Genomic DNA, 20,391 nt, shown 5'->3' on the forward strand with positions numbered 1-20,391 from the left:
CACTCCACTTCCTTATTGCCGCCTCCATCCAATAATAATGAGAGAGGCCGGTCTTTGGGCTGCGCATCAACAACTGAAACAGAAAGTAAAAAAAAATCTTTCGGGGAAGTGACTCCATTATTACACTGCATGTTGTCGAGCTGCAGCACGGCCTTCATTCCTCTGATTAGGTGACGACGTTAAAGTTTAAGGATAAACCAGGAGAAGATAGCGCTACTTGAAGTCGTTACCTGAAGTTCACCTGAGGTCACGAGGGGAGACGGAGAATGTCGCGCGGGTCAAACGCAGGTTTCGACCGACACATCACCATCTTCTCACCGGAGGGCCGCCTGTACCAAGTCGGTAAGAGACACACCGGTTATTCACAGGTGTTTCTGTTACACTGACGGCTGTGGACATACAAGAGAAGCTCACAACCACGATTTACAATTTCTGCTTAAAGTAGAGAACAACCTGCCCTCTGCGAAACATGTTATTATAGCCTAATTATGTTGCTAACGTGGTTAGCTTTTGGATTGAATGTAGTTTACATTAAAACTTGTACTTTAACCTAAAGTTCAAAACTTTTCATATATTCATATTAAAACTCTGCATGACTTAATGGTTCAAGTAGCCGTTTTTGAACGTGATCATTATTTGCATTGTAAGAAGTAACTTTAAAGCATCACATTGTCTGCAAAGGAGTGTTTCCTTTGTGAAGAGGATATCATCATACTGTTTTAATGTGAAATGACAAACTGCTCTTCTTTATCTTGCAGAATATGCCTTCAAAGCTGTCTCCCAGAGTGGGCTGACGTCTGTGGGGGTCCGGGGTTTAGACACCGTAGTGGTGGTCACGCAAAAGAAAATACCTGTAAGATATGACACACACACACACACACACACACACACACACACACACACACACACTCAAACCCTTGCTTGGATGATCTCAAGCGAAACAGTGAAGCCCTGCAGGAGTCCTGACTCCAGCTTTCTGCTGAGCTGACAGTCGAATATATGAAAAAGAAACTGATATTAAAAAAAGGCAAGCGCTCACATTTCCAATCCAAAGAATACTTTAATGTTGACAACCTCTTCTTACTTCAGCTACAGAAGGAGGACATAACAAAGGTTGTCATCCTGTATCCCATATCCTCCTCATGTTCTCCTTTCATGTTGTCAGTCTGTGAAACCTTTAGCGAAGCTTTGCACGACTTGCATTTAAAAAAAAAGAAAAACTCCTTTCTTATCTGATACTGGCGTCAGTGAGTAAGTAAAATGAAGCTGATGCGACTCCGAACAGGAGAAGCAGTATAGATAATGGATACAGGATCAGCGTCATTCACAAGAAGGCGCGTCGCTGACATGATTGACGGGCGGGCTCGATGTAACGGTTTGTGAAGAGGCTTAAAACCTGCCTCAGCTCCAGCTCTCAGCCTGTTGTTAGGTTGACTGAAAGTTAGACTGAGACATGGAGACCGCCATCGATTTGACCCCAAATCGTCCATTAAAGAGGTCATATTATCTCCCATTTCCACCATTTCAAATATCTGTGCTGTGCTTTGGTCAAAATATAACATGAATCAAGCACCAGAGGAGGTTTGTGACCCTGTATAAACCAGGGGTCTCATTTATAACCGCTGCGTACGCACAAAACGGGGTCTGAAACTGGCGTACGCCTTTTCCCACGCAAAGTTTGTGATCTATAAAAACAAACCTGACGGTAAAATGTGCACACCGGTAAGCAAACTCTGACCCAGGCGTACGTTCATTTTGAAGGCATGGGAAATTGGCGACACAGACGGTGAAGTGGTGAATTGAAGCCTGCAGAATGTATATTGATGTCTCTAACACAATTTATTTCACTAAATATCAAACTTTACTGACAGATCCACGTCATCAGAATCATTTAAAACGGCCATTGTTTTCTTTAGACTATAATCGTGCATGTAGTGAGCCGTTTCCAATAAGTCTCTTTAATTATTATATAAACAAATACAAACAAAAAATAAAAGTCCGCCACATACATAATGCATCAGTGCCGTCTCGCCTTCATTATCCTGGACGGACCTCAGAGGACTTGTACAATAATGTAATCATTGATGTAGAGTTAAACATTAGACTAACACAAAGACCATAGAGCCTCCAGTTTTCATTAATATCTTTCAATATCGAGCATTTATCATCAAGTGTGGTTTTTAGTTTTAATGAAGATAACTGCATCAGGACGCACAGAGACACGGCGATGGCTTCACACATTTCGCCTCCTCCATACTCAACACATCTTCATCAGCTGCATGTATTTATTCTGTAATTTTTTTTAATTTAAATTATTTTACCAGAATCCCACTGTGACATCACAAGGAGAACACATTTGAAACGGAGCATTTTTCTCTGTGTTGTAAGACTTATGCAGACCACAAACAAAGGACTGGATGGGTTTATTTCACATTTTGTGGGTCGGTAGACACTCAGGTTACCCAAATATAGTATGTTTACAAACACTGTACAAGTGGGAGCCTATATTAAGAGGTTTCCCCAGCTTATACGTCGAGGCTTGAAGGTTTCATATCGGGGAACTAGCGCATGATTTGCAGAACAACCTGTTTAGCGCCCCTCTGCAGACTCATCCTGGGATTGTGATGGGATGTATTGATGTTTGTCACTAAGGTTTGATTCAGTAAACTGGATGTGACTCTCTTTTGTTTCTGGCTGCAGGACAAGCTGCTGGACCCTTCAACTGTGACCAACATGTTCAAACTCAGCCATCGCATCGGCTGTGTGATGACTGGTCATAACGGTATTTATTCACCACACACACCGTTGGATCAGATATCTTGTCAGCCACACAGGTTATGAGAATCTGGCGTCGTATTTAAAGAACTTTTCTGTTTGTTGATGATTTTGATACGACATCGTTATAAAGCTGCACTGTCCTCCTTCTCTGCTCGTTGCAGCGGACAGTCGTTCTCAGGTTCACCGGGCACGGTTGGAAGCGGGCGAATGGAAATACAAGTTTGGTTATGACATCACGGTGGACGCATTGTGTCGCAGGTTGGCTGATATCTCCCAGGTCTACACACAGAACGCAGAAATGAGGCCTCTTGGCTGCTGTGAGTCTTGTTGTTCACCTCCTTTTTTATCCTGCTCTTTATTTCCAAGTTTGTATTTATCAGTAATAAGTCATTTTGCAGGGAAATCGTTCCCTTGTCTTCTCTCAAAGCTCATACTTTTCTTTATTTTTTTCTGTCTGTGTCATCCTTCCTCTCTCCTCCTCCTCCTCCTCCGCTCTCTGCAGGTATGATGATGGCGGCCGTCGACCCCCAGCAGGGTCCTGTCCTGTATAAATGTGACCCCGCCGGTTACTTCTGTGGCTTCAGGGCGACAGCAGTGGGCGCCAAACAAACGGAGGCCAACAGCTATCTGGAGAAGAAACTGAAGAAGAAGCCTGAACTGACCCACGACCGGACCGTGCAGGTTGGTCGTTTGCTCGTTAATTTTGGGCGTGTGAGATGTCAGAGAAATGATTTTAACTGCCTCGTTAAAAGTGACAGATTGTCGGAAGGCCTCGACCATCACAGAAGAACATACATCATCATTTTGGCTCCACGCATTTAACTTTAACTGAAGCAGCTTAATTCCTTATTTATGATCCGTATGTTAGTTTTAAGAGGGGATCATTTAGGCCCCGTGTCCACCTAGCGTTTGCATCTTGGAGAAAAAGTGCAGTGCCCGTCAGAATCTCTCTGTAGAAGTTTTGCCGCCTACGGATCGTGTCTTGTACCCGCATCCTCCTCGCTCCGTGTCTGATCGGGAAATAAATGATCTCAAATATAAAACATGCAGTTAAAGTAACGGAGCAGTGTCGGTCATACAGCGGCCGTTGTTAACAGACTGTTGTCATAGAGACAGGACGGGCTAGCAGTGCTTTTCTGCCCGGAAATAACGCTATGTGGACACGGGGCCTTATGCATTGATCTAAGTGTCATAACTGAAATCATGTGTGAGCAGGTGATTACCTTCTTATTACAATCTTGAACTTCCGTGAATGATTTGGGCCTGTGGTGGACATTTACGGTAAACCATGTTCACAGACGCTGTCAGATCGTTCAGTGCGACCCTCCTCGACCAAAAAAGAACATTTACTGAATCTTTTACGTGTTCGACGGAATCACCAAAGTCGACCTTTTCTGTCCGTCTTTGCAGTTGGCCATCTCGTGTCTGTCCTCGGTCCTGTCCCTGGACTTCAAGGCCACTGAGCTGGAGGTCGGGCTGGTCACCAAGGAGAGCCCAAAGTTCAGGTAACTTCACTCGAACAAACATTTGCTGAACCTCACACTGCTCTTGATATTGTGTCACATACTCAGGAGTCGGGTGCATTTTCATTTCTTTTAATGTGTTATGTTAATAATGGTTATGTCTCCCATGTTGACCTTTCCTCATCCCCTCCTGTCTTCCTCCTGCAGGACGCTCTCGGAGGCTGAGATAGAAGTTCACCTGGTTGCCATCGCAGAGCGGGAGTAAAGGTTCCCTCGCAAACTTCAGACCACGATTTCAAAGTATCGTAGTGTCGTCAGGGAGCTTCATTTTTCCATTTCACATCTTTAAAAACAACAAAAGTACAAAATCTTTCACATGTTCGTCCACGTAGAGTCACCCTGCAACTAGGGATGCATCGGTTCAACATCGGTATCAGTCGGCGTCGGCCCCCGGCAAATAATGTGGCACGAGGTGGCGATGTTTATTTGTTGTGCCAGATCGATTTAATGCTGACATCTAGTTCCCCTAACGACTGATTTACAGAAGAGGGTTTTTATTGGGCAGCTGAAGTCACCTGTTGGACGAACTCTGACTTGTTTTCATGGTCAAACATGAGAGGAAATGTTGCATTGTGGGAGTCTGACACCAAATAAGTCATGAAACCTTAGAACCGGCAATCGGCTAAATTGTTATTTGAAGAATCGTTATCGGTCCTGATCTGCCCAACCGGTGCATCTCTACCTGCAACAGGTTTAAATTCTGTGCTTCTCAAAGTGGACTTTTCAAAAGGAATCCCGTTTATTTTAGTGGTTAAAGTTTTAATTCTAATTTAGCATCTTATGTGCAAAGATGGAGAAGGCCTCACTGATAATTCATGCAACATATTTTTTTTAAAACACCAACCAGGTTGTCGTCTGAACTCTTTGAGAAGAAGCAATAAATAAAACCATTCTGACTCATTATAACCGTTTTTAACGACTGTCATAAACAGAATTGAATAATAAAAAATAAAAATAAAAAGACTGTTCTGATTTTCTTTTTTTAAAAACTGAGAGGAGCATTTCAACTTCTGTCACTAATGACAGTTCAATCAGGAGAGACGAGTGAATAAAGACAATTATTTATAACAATTAATAACGTGGAAATGTGACTGACAGAAATACTTATACTGCGATTGGACTCTTTGAGGGGGGTGAGAATAACAATTCTGAGCGTCGACAGAATAAATCCCCCCCATGGAGTCCAGACCCTGGTGGTGGTGAAGCTGATGACTTGATGAGACCGGATGGGTGAAGAATTGTTGGATGATGATTCTGTGAAGACGGGCGGCATGAAGGAACTTAAGGCAGAGACAGAATCATATTTAAAAGGGGAGCAGAACGATGAGTAGCTGACAGTGAGGGACGCCATGCGATTGGTTAGATGAGCACCGCTAACGAGACAGCTGATTATCCAATGACAGCTCCAGAAGATGACAGCGGAAACGTGAGTGAGCGTGCAAAAAGGGAAAGACCTCGATCGTAAAGTCTTCCTGACTGAACTTCCGCTAGAGCTTCATTAAACTTCAGGTTATCGTTCCCTCCATACGGAAAGTATCCAACCAATAACACTTCCCTGTGTGAACAGCAGATGGCGCCAGTGAGACGATGTTGGAGGTCTTGTCATGGACTGTAGCAGGTCTGTATGATCCTCCTTTTACCACCTGACCAGCGCAACACATTCATTAATATTGTTAGGAATAAAAGCTGCACCATCCGGGTCTTATTTCCTTTACAAGATAAATAGAATGAAAATCCTGACAAGGCTTTATTTTATTTCTTAGACAAAAAGCTGCTGACTCCATCTTTAATGAGAACTCACGGCCCACATGTCTTTATATTTTTCAACCAATGAGATTTATTTAATGAACAAGAGAAAGAAGGGCAATTTGTTACCTCAGATTGTACAAAAACTTGATAAAACAAGGAGACGGAACAAAACAAGGTCCACATTCACAGACCACTGAAAACAGCTCTGCTACCCACTTTTGGGTACCGACCCATCAGATGAGAACCACCACGTAGCCTACATTTTTATTTAACCTATTATTATTCAATTATTTAAGAATAATGCAGATTAACACCAGCACCTCCCAGTTCTCTGAAGTATCCCGTGGGGTTGTATTACCAACAACCTGGAGGGCAAAGATGTCTGAATCCACAACAGAGGGTATTTTTAAATTTGTAAATGATCTGACGAGGACTCAGAATTAAGAGCTATCATTTAATAACAAAGACTCCAGCATAGATCCCTCTGTGGACATGGTATGTATCTTCTTTGTAGTCCTGAAATGTCTCCACAGTGATGTATAATCGTTTATCTATTCATGCAAATGCACTCTGAATTTAAATGAACTTCATCAAGTGACCACTGGATGGCAGTGTTGCGTCTTTGCCTTCGCCTCCCCTCCATAACAACGTGCATGATGTTTGTCAGTGTGTAGCCTACTTTACTATTTGCGGACAACTATTTTGATCTTTGTAAACAAATACGCTTCCGAAGTCTTCGGACATTACGTGTGTGTGCGCGAGCTGGTGTGTGTGTGTGTGTGTGTGTGTGTGTGTGTGTGTGTGTGTGTGTGTGTGTGTGTGTGTGTGTGTGTGTATCAGACAGCCGATCCTGGCATGACTTGTGTTATGTGCGCTTCTCTCCGTGTGTCCGTCGCTCCTGAGTTTCCACAGGATCACTGTCCAGTCCAATTAGTGAGCGTTGAGAGCGGTGTGAATGAATGGGCACAAACATGAACACTCACATGAACACACACTGATGCAACTGTTCAGCTTTATTTAAAATACAATGTGACACGTTGAAAAAACATTGCTGTACATGTACAGAATATATAAATGTTCATTTACAGGGTTTCCTCCAAAAGTATCCATTAAAAAACACTTTTCTTTATTAAGTCTTTCCCTTCTTACTCACCTTCAGAGCGTTGAGTTGATTCAAACTTTTATCCAGGCTTTCTCTGTGAAGAATTAAACCTCTCGAATGTGAAAAATTACTTAACGCTTGGAAGCACGCGTGTACGTGGGGGGCAGCCATACCTCAGTCTGTAGGGACTTGGGTTATGGAAGTGGACCTAAATATGGAGGTTGGTCTGGTGGCAGGAGAGTTGCCAGGGCACTTCCCGAGTACTGCAGAGGTGCCCTTGAGCATGGCATCAAACCCCCAACCCTGTGTAGCAGCCCCCTCACTCTGACATCTTTTCTGATGCATGTCCACAGGTTGTGTTTGTGCATGTGTGTGTGTGTGTGTGTGTGTGTGTGTGTTTCAGGCCGATGTGTGTGAGAAGCATGTCTTTCAGTGACAGAGTGTAAACCCGAGTGTCCCCTCTGGGATTTATAAAGTCTGTAAAATAAATAAATTAATAAAATGTCATGTAAGTCTGCAGGCTGGGGGGTCTAAGTTCCAAAACAAATCATAAAAGGCGATTCGTTTTACAGATCATTAAAAAAAATCCTCATCTGACTGCACAGATTTCCTTACTTTTGAGGACTGAGAGGAGAAATGGACGGATAGTGGATCTTTCGTTTGTTTGCAGACACAATTAGGATTTAGAGCTGAGAGGCTTGTTGCAGTGACTTACAGTAGCAGTGGTAAAAAGCCCCGCTAGTCCCCTTAAAGCTACTAGTGCGTAAGTTATACTGATAGGCCTCTTAACTTAATTCTTCTCTGTGTCCATTTTACAGGCTGAGGTGTTACACTGCAGCAATTTTATATTTAATGCCCATTAAGGAGGCAGAAAAAAATCCCAAGTATGACAGCTAATATAGAGAATTCATACTCTGGAATTTCGAAAAAAAAAGGAAGTGGATTTTGCATGTTTTTAATATTGCTCTACTTGTGGAGGAGACAGTGCAGAGAGTATCAGAAACAATAGAGTCAGAGCGCCACCTGCTGAGCAACTTTTAGCCATTTTCACACATGCACTCTGCATTCAAGCCGTCTTTCTCTTTGTTTTCAGGAACATTTCTGCAGCACCTGCCCCTCTTTGGTTTGGACGTGCATGCTTCTCGATTATTGTTCAGCCGACATGAACGCCATGCCAACCGCCCTCCTGATGGGTTAAAGTGTTTCTCTGCAGTTTAACACCAATAAAAGACTCATCACCATGAGTTTGAAACATGAAGACATGAGACTACAGAAGGGGAATGTAAACTGGCTGCTTGAGTTAAATGAAAGAGATCCACAAAAGGATTTCAGTTTTCGATGCCTTGAAGTTCGACCCGTCTCCCGTTTGTCTCTCCGATTGCCAATCTCGCTGCTCCACGTGCGTGATAACCTGTGAGGACACAGAAAAGAGAGGCGCCGTAAGAACCGAGGCGTGCTCACTGGCAGGAAGAAGAAGATGATCCAGAAATCAAACAGACATCCAGCTCGTCCTAAAGTAAAGCTTTGTACCGCCTCAGCCATCAGTCCACCAAGTGTCCTGTTTCTCTCAGGAGTCTAAGCGGCCGGTTTGAAGTGTCTATGGCGTGCTAATAATGGCGTCCCATGTGCAGTTTTCCACTTTTATACTTGTTAAAAAGCTAAATATGCATGTTGAGTACGGTGAGTCTGTTAGTTTATAACCAGAAATCAGAATTTAATACTCTGCAGCACTAATGCTCTACCGCTGTCGGCATGGCAATCTTCACATTTTGTGATGTCACTGCTCGGAGGATCTTCAAACACATCACATTCACATCACAACATCTGCACATCTAATGCTAAAAAGGCTAAAAATGCTCAAGTCGGCAGTGCCGGACAATTAATCGAGTTTCAATTATGATTACGATTTTGTCTTCCCCACGATTGTGAAAACAAGATGACGGAGATCAAACGATGACTGTGATGTCACAGTGGGATTCTGGTAAAAATGTCCCCTCCCCTGATATCTCCACCCATGGACTCCACCCCCAGCCCAGAACAAAACTTTTGCGCAGGTCCGCCATTTTTATTCTCGCTACAGAGGAGTGATGTCTACAGGGAAAACTCAGGGGGGGTCATTGCATTTAAAGAGACACACACACCAAAACGGAGCGTTCTGAGAGAGCTGGTTTATACAGGGTCACAAACCTCCTCTGGTGCTTGATTCATGTTATATTTTGAACAAAGCACAGATGTTTCATTTAGACCACAGAGGACTGTTTGAAAAGGTGGAGAAGGGAGATAATATGTCCACCTTAATGGACGAAGCCTAAGTGAGGTGACCCGTCTGTTCCTGCAGGAGTCTCATCGATGGCGGTCTCCATGCTGGAAATGCTGTCTCAGCCTAACTTTCAGTCAACCTTTCAAACAGGGGACTGTTTGAAAAGGTGGAGAAGGGGGATAATATGTCCTCTTTAAGAGTCCTACTTTTTGTCCAACCGATCATTGTCAAAAAATTTTAAGTACTTTTAGTTTTATGCCGCAACAAATGTCTTAAAACAAAGTGGCTTATCAGAAACTAAAGGCTCCACTGCATTCTCCTGCTGTCCCCTGCTGTTTTGAAATCTTTCTGTTTGGTGATCCAGAGAGTCTGCAGTGGAGGTTTTCTGCAGAAATCAGCTGCATGCCTTGAAAATGAACTAATGATCTGAAACAGGTGAGCTGTGGCGGAGCATTGAGTCGACCTCTGTAAAGCCGAGAGGAGCTGCAGACTCAGGTGATTATTCTCATTACTGCGCGTGACCGTTAACACTTAACTTGTTTTTCACATTGTTATCTGAGATATTATTGTTTATCATAACCACACAAAAAAAGAGTGTGTGACGTGATTCTTCTGTAGGGAAACAGAACAAGTCAAAGGGGAAACAAACAAGACGCTCTGAAGGAGAAGAAGACATACATTGAGTCTGTACTCTGTGTGTGTGTCGAACATGCAACACAAACATAAGTCAGGATTACAGAAACACACAAACAGGAAGTTATGGACGTGCCAGAGTGTGTGTGTGTGTGTGTGTGTGGGGGGGGGGGGGGCAGTTTTTCTTCCTATTTTTTTTAGCTGGTTTTGCCTCTATAAGACGGGACAGCTGAAGAGAGAGAAGACGTGTTGGGAGGAGAGAGCGGGGGATGACACTCAGCAAAGTGACAAAGGTTGGATTCAAACCCCCGGCCGCTGCAGTGAGGACCGCAGCCTCTGTACATGGGGTGCGCAACATAACCGCTATAGGCACATCAGCGCCCTGCCCAAGCAGTTTTTTTGTGAGCAGTGCCTTGCTCAACAGGGTTCAAAAAACAACTAGCTCGTCTCCAGCAACAAAACCATCCCCAAGTCCGTGCATTGGTCCTACTGGGACTTGAACCGGAGACCCTCCAGGTCCCAACAAAGTCTCTACGAGCAGAGCTATAATGCAGACCCAGAAAATAAAAGGCTTTCCTCACATGCTGAATGAACGCTAAAGTAGACTTTGTTGCTGTTTAGTGTGGCTGCTGTTGTGCTTGTTTTAAACATTAATGTTCACTGTGATAAAACAGTTTTTACCCCTCCCCGAATCTCAACCTTCCACTACCTCAGCCACCGTAGCCTCCTTATTGCGCTCCTCCACCCTCCACCACTACCTCTGTCTGTCCACTGTCCAGACTCCTCCGACTACTTCTGCTCCAAGCCACATTCTCCTCCCCGCCCTCCCTCCCTCCCTGATGTGAAACGCTGACCCTGTGGCTGGTGTCCCCTGGTACTGGGGCTGCCTACCAAGCTGAATGGGCCCAGAACACCGGGTAGCCAGCCAGTGTGAGTGTGTGTGTGTGTGTGTGTGTGTGTGTTTGTGTTTGAGTATGTGTGTGTGTTGGGTCACGGCGTGGGGATTAGGAGTGTGTGAGTGATTGAGGGTGACAGCGGCCCTAGCATTAGGGGCCCTGTGGCAGATTTCGTAGTCCTGTTTTAGACACACTAAGCTGGATTTACCAGCAGCAGTGTGTCAGCAGTGATGCAGCCTGCCTGGACCTCCTACAGAACACACACACACACACACACACAAATACGCACTCACACACACAGACAAGAACACACAGGTAGATCCCGGTCCCCTCTGACCCTACCTCTCCACCTTTAACCTGTCTGAATCAACCAATCACCCCTTTCTTTGGGTTTAATTCACTCCAATCTCAAACTTCAACGAGTTCAAAATGCCGTCTTGCTTTTTTCAAAAAAGAAGCTGGGACACACTTTACGTTTCACACTGTAACAAATGTAGTGAGGCACAGTGGATGTAATTTGATGCATGCAGATCATCGTAGCATGCATTTAGCATCACCCCTCAACCCCACTCAAAAACAAACATCAGGACCCAGAGCCAATGGGAATCAAAACTCCACACATGATCCAGATCCATTCAAAACCTGACTACCATCAATGACAGCTAATTAACAAGTTAGCATCCCATGTTAATGAGTTTTGATGTGAATCTTCAAAAGATCTTGATGTTGTTTAATTATCGAGGTCAGGATGCCATACATTTATTATTTAGGAACGATGATTCTGAATTAGTGGGGGGAAAGATGAACCCTCTTAGCGTTCCACAGATAAGACGAAAGAAAGAAATAGATCAAACGTTATGGAGGGAGGGGAGTGGATGAGTAGAGGAAAGTGGAGGAGAGGGTTTGGTTTGAATTCATGGGAATGCAAGAGGAGACATGGTTCTGAAACTGATATGTAGCATCACTTGATTAAGTACTCAAAGCTATAGGGTAGGAAAAACTTGGATGAACGTAAGAAAGATTTTGCAAGTAATGAAAGCAAAAAGTAATTTCCCCTTAACATATAAAAGTGCTCAACAGCTCTGATGTTGCAGGAAGAGTCTGCGATAGAGCGTGTGTTGACAAGCAGAGCTCCCACTTGTCACTTTAATTCATTATTCTCTGTCATTATGCACCTAACTTACCAATCTGGAAACTCGTCAGCTATCTTATGACGTCAGCGTAGGATGACCATACGTTCAGATTTGACCTTGACCTAATGAACCACGAGTCATTACAGTGTTTGAGGTTTGAAAATATGGTCCCCCTATGTTAGAGCTTCTGGGTGTGGCGAGGCCCAACTTTTCAGACCCTCTGATCTAACAAGTTAGTGATGAAGGACATCTGATGAAGACTTATTTTTCCTGTTAAGAGTCGGACTTGTGACTTGAAAAGTGAGAAAGGGGTTGGTGTTAACGAACAACATGTAAGGCGTGCAGACATCTGTACAGATATCTGTTTTAAATCATTTATTAAAGCTGAATTGTTTTAAGGTGACCTCCCTGACACACCAAGGAGATTGTCAGCCGTCGGTCCTAGTGGGACCTCAGTGAGTAATTGTCGCCCTAGTTTTTGCGGTGTCTCATTGAATCGGCGATGGCCATTGGTGAAAGGAATCTCTCTGATTGGCTGTCCAGAGATTTCATTTATCTCCAGCTCTCGACACAGGTTCAGAAAAGCCCCTTGAGCATACAGCTGTAGTCTCCATGCTTTCACCCATTAGTGTGGTTTCTCCTTATTTGTCTCCTCCGCCTCTTCTTTTCTTTTTCCACTAAAAGACCAAGGGATGACAACGCCAGCACCATTTTCAACTTTTTATCAGACATTATTCTCCATTAGTAGACTACCTATAATACGAGTGGTGAGCGAGAGCAGTGTGAAAATGGTCTTCACGTATCATAACAACGGATTACCGCCGCCCCTCACGCCAGCGCAGAGCGTTCGTTGAGGTTGGCCGTCAGCTGTAGTCTTTGCGGTTGGTTCTCGTGCAACTTTTTGGCCACAGGCAGCCCTCTTCGCCACTAGTTCTTTGCCGTCTGCTTGCGTGTTTCAGGGTCTTTAGAAACATGAGTGGACAATACTGGCTGCTCTCCAAAGGAAAAAAAGAACACTTCTGAGACCAAAGTCCAGTCCTGCGCCTACACACTCTTAGATTACAGACTCTCCGGCGTTAGCTTGCAGCCCAATTAGTTATACACACAGAGTTTGCAGAAGAATCTGTTCTTTTCATTGCGGTCAAATGAAACGTTAAGATTGTCCTGTTACAGACACAGCGTCCAGATTGTTTCCTATTTGTTAAAGAAAGTCAATCTTTCAAAGACTAAATCAACACATTTTCAAAAGTAAAAACTTTGATGCAAAATCATTGTCATACTGACTGTGACTTTTCCGTCTGTAGAAATGATTGCCAGCGGACGCATACATGCAGCTACTTGTAAGTGTGAGAGTTTTATTTGTGATTATAGCCTACTGATAAGCCTCTCCAATTTGCAAATCACATTTTATGCATCTGACTATTGTTCATTATGGCACAGAGAAATGCATGCTGGGTATACTGCTGTATATGCGTGATCACACAGGGGGTATGTGAGGCCACTGAGGCACCTGCGTCCCCACACACACATACATTGAAACTGGATTGTGTGTTTCTTTGTGTGACTTGTGCTAGTGTTTATGTGAACACCTTTGTCCACTTGTGAGTGTGTGTGTGTGTGTGTGTGTGTGTGTGTGTGTGTGTGTGTGTGTGTGTGTGTGTGTGTGTGTGTGTGCTCCCAGATCTCTGTTACAGCCTGTCCATTGTGAAGGCGAGTGTTGAGCAAGATCCTGACCCACCGGCGGGTACTAATCAGACACATTCCTTGGGATTAAACGGCCAATTAACAATAAGAGAGCCATTGTAGCCCTGTCTCAGTGTGCGTCACAGTTAAAAGGTTTTTTTGTGTGTCGCAGCGAGTGTGTGACTCTTATTTGTGTGTGTGCAGGGGAATGTGCTTTTCTGTGTGCAAGGTGCAATGAGTTATTCAGAAAGCACTCAGTGTGGTTTTCTACCCGCTTGTTGCACTGCTCAGAGTATTGATTAACATTAACTTCATTAAACATTGAGATGATGTGCTGTTAAAACTAAATCATACTTTTAATGGAGAGATGGTGCATTATCCATCCTGCATGTCAAATAGTGGCTGTGTGTGTGTGTGTGTGTGTGTGTGTGTGTGTGTGTGTGTGTGTGTGAGAGAGTGAGTGAGGGTTAATGCTGGGTTTGTTGAGTGCACCTGGATCTTATACACTTACATAAAGTCATAATGAATGAATGAATATGCTTTTGTACTTCAGTCTTCATATTGATGTGTGTATGTGTGTATGTGTGTGTGTGTGTGTGTGTGTGTGTGTGTGTCTGAGTGCTGCTGTGCATGAAGTGTATCCACAGCATTTATTTAAAATGTGGACACATGGTGTCTTCAGTGTGTCTGTGTCTTCAGTGTGTCTGTCTGTGTGTGTGTGTGTGTGTGTGTGTGTGTGTGTGTGTGTGTGTGTGTGTGTGTGTGTGTGTGTGTGTGTGTGTGTGTCTGTGTGTGTGTGTGTGTGTGTGTGTGTGTCTGCAGAGTGGGTATATGCATCAATGTGGCACGTGTCGGAGTGTGGCAGAGGATTAGTGAGGCTCAGGGCCTGTTGCTCCACTTCCATGATTACTACTGCTGTCCACTGCCATATGGGGTTTGATGGGGGTGCAGGTGGAGGCGGGGTGCTGTGTGTGTGTGTGTGTGTGTGTGTGTGTGTGTGTGTGTGTGTGTGTGTGTGTGTGTGTGTGTGTGTGTGTGTGTGTGTGTGTGTGTGTGTGTGTGTGTATGTGTGTGGGGGGGGGGTACAAGCTACTGTACCACGTTACACACACACACACCACACACATACACAAGTATTCAACCTACCAACCACCACTCACACCAGCTCACCCACGCTCCCAATACACACAGCCAGAGGGGGTATGCACACACACACACACACACACACACACACAATGCACACAGTTCTCCATAAGGCAGTGCATATTAAAGCATGCATGAATGCACATATGAGCTTTGTTTAACAAGCTGTGGACTTATTGTGTGCATGAGTGTGTGTGCGTGTGTGTGTGTGTGTGTGTGTGTGTGTGTGTGTGTGTGATTTGCACCTTGTTCTGCCTGACTAACTACATGCTTAAAATCTTTAATATAATAAACAAAAGAAACCTGTGTGTCTTCATAATCAGTGAAATATTAGAAAGATATACCACATAGAAACTTAAAGGAATGCATTGTAACCATGGCAACACTCATCAACCTTTTAGATGATTTTCTTCGATCATCCACTTTGTAATCAAAGTGTTTTCATTACATATTTTTTATTTATTCTTTAGTAGAGCACTTTAAAAAACAAAACAATTTGAAGCACATAAACTGAAATGTTTTCAAAAGATTTTTAAGGTTAATTTCCTGATGTTGTTTAACCCGTGTTCATCTTTCTCTTTAATCTTTGCTGTTTGTATTTTACTCACAAATAAATGAATTCATAATTAATTTGCAAAAAGTCGAACAGACAACGAAATGCACCTGGAATTTCTCTGCATATCTTATTCTGAGTGTATGAGTATGAGGGCATGAACAGGTGTTAACTTGTTAAACCGCAGACAGCGATCAAGGTGGGGGGCTAAATGATGACATGGACACACACACACACACACACACACACACTCCACCTGCTGCTGTCTGCGGTGGATTAGCAATCTGTCTACACTCAGAAGACAGCAGGACACACACACACATAACCGCAGCGGGAGGGGGGGGGGGGGGGGGGGGGGGGGGTACTGTCTGTGAAATCGATCAAGAGGACACGATGTTAATTGCATGGCGTATAGAAGGAATCACCAGAATTACATTTTGCGATATGCTGAGAATTGCGATGTAACTGTAACTGCGTATCAATTAAACTAAATCAAGAACTGTTTTGTCAAATAAGAAAAAAATCTCCTCATCTCACTGGAGTCGAGCCCACCAAGTCAAACTCTGTAAAAGGCTGCATGCTCTTTAGATCTGAACTGTTAGTGTTTCAGTCTGATCGAACTTGAATGTGAATTTTTAACAGTGCAACTTGTTCAAAATTAATTGTGCAACCCCTCCAGCAATTTAAAATTTAAAAAGCATATTTACCATTAAAGGTGCGCTATGGAGGTTTGGTAGTGAAATTTCAAAGTTGGAGAAGTGAAGCAATTCTGCATTATCTTCTGAACTGAACACACAAACTTTACTCAAAAGAAAAAATGTTTCCCTGAAACGCTGTTTGGCGCTAAAAAGCTCTCAGGAGAATTACGATCTCACTGTAGCGGGTCCACCGCCATAACTTCTGGTGTAGCATTTTATCTTCCAACAGTGGACAGGGACCAAATTCTCCTCTGAGGACAGTTTGTGTTATGAGTTATGAACATATATCACAGAATCTGTACATTTCTCCAACTTTCACATTTCTCTACCAAAACTCCACAGTGCAACTTTAAAATAGTAAAAATATCCATACTTGGCAGCCATGAGGCGATATCATTTCCCCCACCTCTAATGATGAATATATTATTATATAGGCCTACAGCAAAGATTTGTGCTGCAGCTCCACAGAGAGCGTTCAATGGTGGGGCCCACTTTCTTCAACTCTTTTTGCCCTCCTCTGAGAGGGTCACATGACAGAAACATGAATTGGCAAAACATGATGAAGTAGACAGCGGGGTCATGTCAGACAGCGGTGTAAATACGATAAGAGATCTGTCATGCAGCAGATCAGTTATCTCTGTATCATGATAATATCACCATCGTGGTCAGCTTATCAAGAGAACTACCCTGTGATTCCCGCCCCTGAAAAGGGACGTAGTTTAGCTCTGTCAGTGGAGCGGCGGCCTCACACACAGAGCCTACAGTCCTCGCCATCTTGGATGCACGACGACCCCTTCCACACTACCAGTCCTTTCAATAACAAACAAATGCACAGCTGATATGCAGCCTTACATAATGACCTACCTTATGTAATTCAAAGGTTAAACTGGTGGGGTTACTGGTCCTGCTCTATGTCCACTTATAAACCAGTGGGTTGTCTATATGTAGACTGGACAGAGTATATGCTATTATGCAGGTCAGCGTTATATAAGCGACCGCAGACTGACTTTATCTTTAGCACAGACTCATGGCGGCCATCTGATGACCCAAGGTCCACACACACACACACACACACACACACACACACACACACACACACACACACACACACACACACACACACACACACACACATACACACACACACACCTAAACATACTGCAATAAGCCTGCAATCAATTACTGTAAAACTTCTATTAATAGTGCACGCTTTTATTTACTTCAGTCTATAAAATGAGCCTGCCTTTATTTGGGACAGGCGTCGATTTGATACGGGCTTTTAGTTATTTTAAAACAATACAATCGTGCACAACGAAACTTTAAAAGAAACAAACAAGAATATTCAAATGTGCACAAAATTATGATATCCATTATACTAAATTAAATATGAGTCATCTTGATTTTTGAGAGAGCACGGCCGGCACGCATTCAAGCATTTCTCTGCATTTCTTTCTAAGACTGATGTTGGAAGTTCGCCTTTGTTTTCCTGCTGTTTCAAGGGGTTCCCAAACTTTTCAGCCTGCGACCTCCAAATATAACGCTGCTAGAGGCTGGGGACGCCCCTTGACCCTGGAGGTGGTTTAAACATTTCCTGGTGTAGCGCACAGCCAAGCGCGCTATTAGGCAAACACACAACAGCACACTGTGATATTATTTCTTGTAATTCAGTGTAAGAACCTCTAGGAGCCGAACACACGATATCTCTTGAACTACTTTTTTTTTGGAAGGAATCTCATGACCCCCCTCTCAGTGTCTTGCGACCTCCCAGGGGGTGCCGACCCCTACTTTTGGGAACCACTACTCTAGTTCACCATGGCCACGGCCATGACCACGACCACCCACTACAATGTCAATAATCAATATGAGGTAGAATCATCACCTTGAAGATGGAGATGCGTCCTAAAAGTAGAACTTATGGTACGTTTATGGATTGCATTAGATTGCACAGGTGGTCTTAATGTTGTGGCTGATTGGTGTGTATAAGCATCGACTAGTATGGCCTGCCCGTGTGACGGGTGTATGTGGGACCTTCATATCATAAAGCCCTTTGTGTGTCAGCTAGAGGAGGAGTGCTGTGCAGAGAGAGACACATGGCGTGGCTCAGACTCACGCACAGTAATCCTCACATCACATTAATGAGGAGAGAACTCACACTGACCTCAATACACACACACACACACACACACACACACACACACACACACACACACACACACACACACACACACGCACACACATTCATTTCAAACATATAAGCAAATAGCAAGATGCATCAAAAATACATTTTGTTAACAATGACTAAATCTCATTTAAGATAAAGTCAGAGCAATATTTTTAACTGAATCCAAAATAAAATCAGGACCACGATTTGCAGCAAGACCTTCCTCAGATGGACGCCCCTCCCCTGCGCCATCTGGCTCTCTCTCTCTCTCCCTCCACTCATCTCTGCCCCGTTTTATCACCACGCTCCTCTACTCTTCCTTCCCTACGGCCCACCCCGGCTCTTAACTTTCCAGCCAGTTTTCTTCCAGTAACAATTTTTTTCTCACTCTCCACCAGTGCCTGACACAAAGCAGCACATGCCTTCCTCCTGCTCTGAGACTGTTGTTCTTTCCCTTGCGCACACACACACACACACACACACACACACACACACACACACACACACACTCCCCACCGTGACCCTCTCTCTCTCTCTCTCTCAGCTTTTCCCCATAACGCTCAATTACCTTATCAATAGTGATCGATCCAGCCTCAGAGCTGAAGGTGCTGCTCTCTGTCTGTGTGCAGCGAGCGCTCGGTTCTCTCCATCCACCCTTCCTCTGTCAATCTGGCCACAAACCCCTCTTTCCTCCCTTTATCCCGAGGTAAGATACTTACTTTTCAGATAAAGCATATTATGATAAATCGGCTGAACTCTGTGCGTGTGTGTGTGTATGTGTGAGTGTGTAACTGTCACACACTCTCACACACAAACACCATAAGCACACAGCGTGCACACACAGACATACAAAAAAAAAAAAACCACAGTGTGTGTATCGAACAACATGATGTCAGAGGTACTTAATAGCTGGGAAAGTGTTTACAGAAGGGGTGTGTGTGGTTTGTTATTTGTGATGTGATGGTTTGTCGTCCGTCATTTCATTAAAAATAAAACTGGGAACTAGGGCTGCACAATTAATCCCATTTTCATCGTTATGGCGATATGAGCGTTTGCAATCATCAGTCGCCATAAATCTCTTTTTTGTAAACGAGCGATGCTTTCTCACTCAGCACCGCTTTAAAAAGTCCTGAATAATGTTTCATAAGGCTATGTGGGTCGTGCAATAATATCATGGTGTAATTATATGGTTTTATATTCTCTGTACTTTAATATCTTATCTCTCATGCTGTGTTTCTGCAGATCTGTGTAATATATGTTGTGTTATTTTGCATTGGTGTGTGCCTGTCTGTTTACATGTGGATGTATTTTTCTATTGTTTTTTTTTTAATTATTGATTCTAGTGATAAGTGAATGTTTGGCAGCACTTTGAGTCCAAGACAAATTTCCCCCAAAGTGACAATAAAGTGTATCGTATCTCATTGCATCTTGTTGCATCGTATCACATCGCATCATGTCATATCATGTCGTATCTTGGCATGCATGCATTTTAAATATCGGCTGGAAACCTGGGTATATTGTCCGTGCCTTCACATCATATCGATGCAGTCAGATGAAGTTTGAGCTCGCTATCAGCTACCCTCAGATTAATTGGTGCCAATTTAGTGGTGAAAAAAACAACAACTTATTTTTGTTTTCGATAATATCGGCTGATATTTGCACATCCAGTGACTATCGGTATCGACTAATTTTATCGCAGATGTGCGCCAATATTTCTAGATTTATTTGCCAGTCAACTAGCATTTCATCTGAGTTTCACTGTATTACACTAGCAGTTCTCTTTCACCAGCAGAGGGCGCTATATGGATTACAACGAGAATCATCACTCTCCAGAGTGTGGAGCGGTGAACTCCTACATGCTCAGTTACTTTCAGAACTAAAAAAAGATATCGGCCGATATATCAGTATCAGAATTTTTGTCTTCCTAATAGTTATATCGTGCCCAAAAATCCCGTATCGGTCAGGCCGGTCATATGCACACTTTAACATTCATTTTTTTCTTGTATGGTGCAGGCCTAATGGAAACACAAACATCATCAGAATCATTTATGCAGACAAATAGTTGGCTGGAATGAAACA

At 43.5% G+C, this 20,391-nt stretch overlaps 1 protein-coding gene and 1 long non-coding RNA gene across 2 annotated transcripts; one reads left to right on the forward strand and one right to left on the reverse strand.

Moving 5' to 3' along the window:
• The first annotated feature begins 27 nt into the window (after window positions 1-27).
• Window positions 28-5,267, forward strand: LOC109991907 (proteasome subunit alpha type-6). Its single transcript, XM_020644337.3, has 7 exons — window positions 28-342; window positions 759-853; window positions 2,701-2,782; window positions 2,940-3,095; window positions 3,281-3,459; window positions 4,189-4,283; window positions 4,449-5,267. Exons 1-7 carry the CDS (start codon window positions 267-269, stop codon window positions 4,504-4,506), a joined length of 741 nt encoding a protein of 246 aa, XP_020499993.1. The 5' UTR covers window positions 28-266; the 3' UTR covers window positions 4,507-5,267.
• A 1,778-nt stretch (window positions 5,268-7,045) lies between these two features.
• On the reverse strand, window positions 7,046-19,144 carry LOC136180443 (uncharacterized). The gene is made up of 2 exons (XR_010667092.1): window positions 18,881-19,144; window positions 7,046-8,563 (listed from the first exon to the last, which is right to left on the reverse strand). It is a non-coding gene; the product is annotated as an uncharacterized lncRNA (long non-coding RNA).
• Window positions 19,145-20,391: the final 1,247 nt, after the last annotated feature.

This window comes from Labrus bergylta, chromosome 11, assembly GCF_963930695.1.
Source record: "Labrus bergylta chromosome 11, fLabBer1.1, whole genome shotgun sequence".
NCBI classification, from domain to species: Eukaryota; Metazoa; Chordata; class Actinopteri; order Labriformes; family Labridae; genus Labrus; species Labrus bergylta.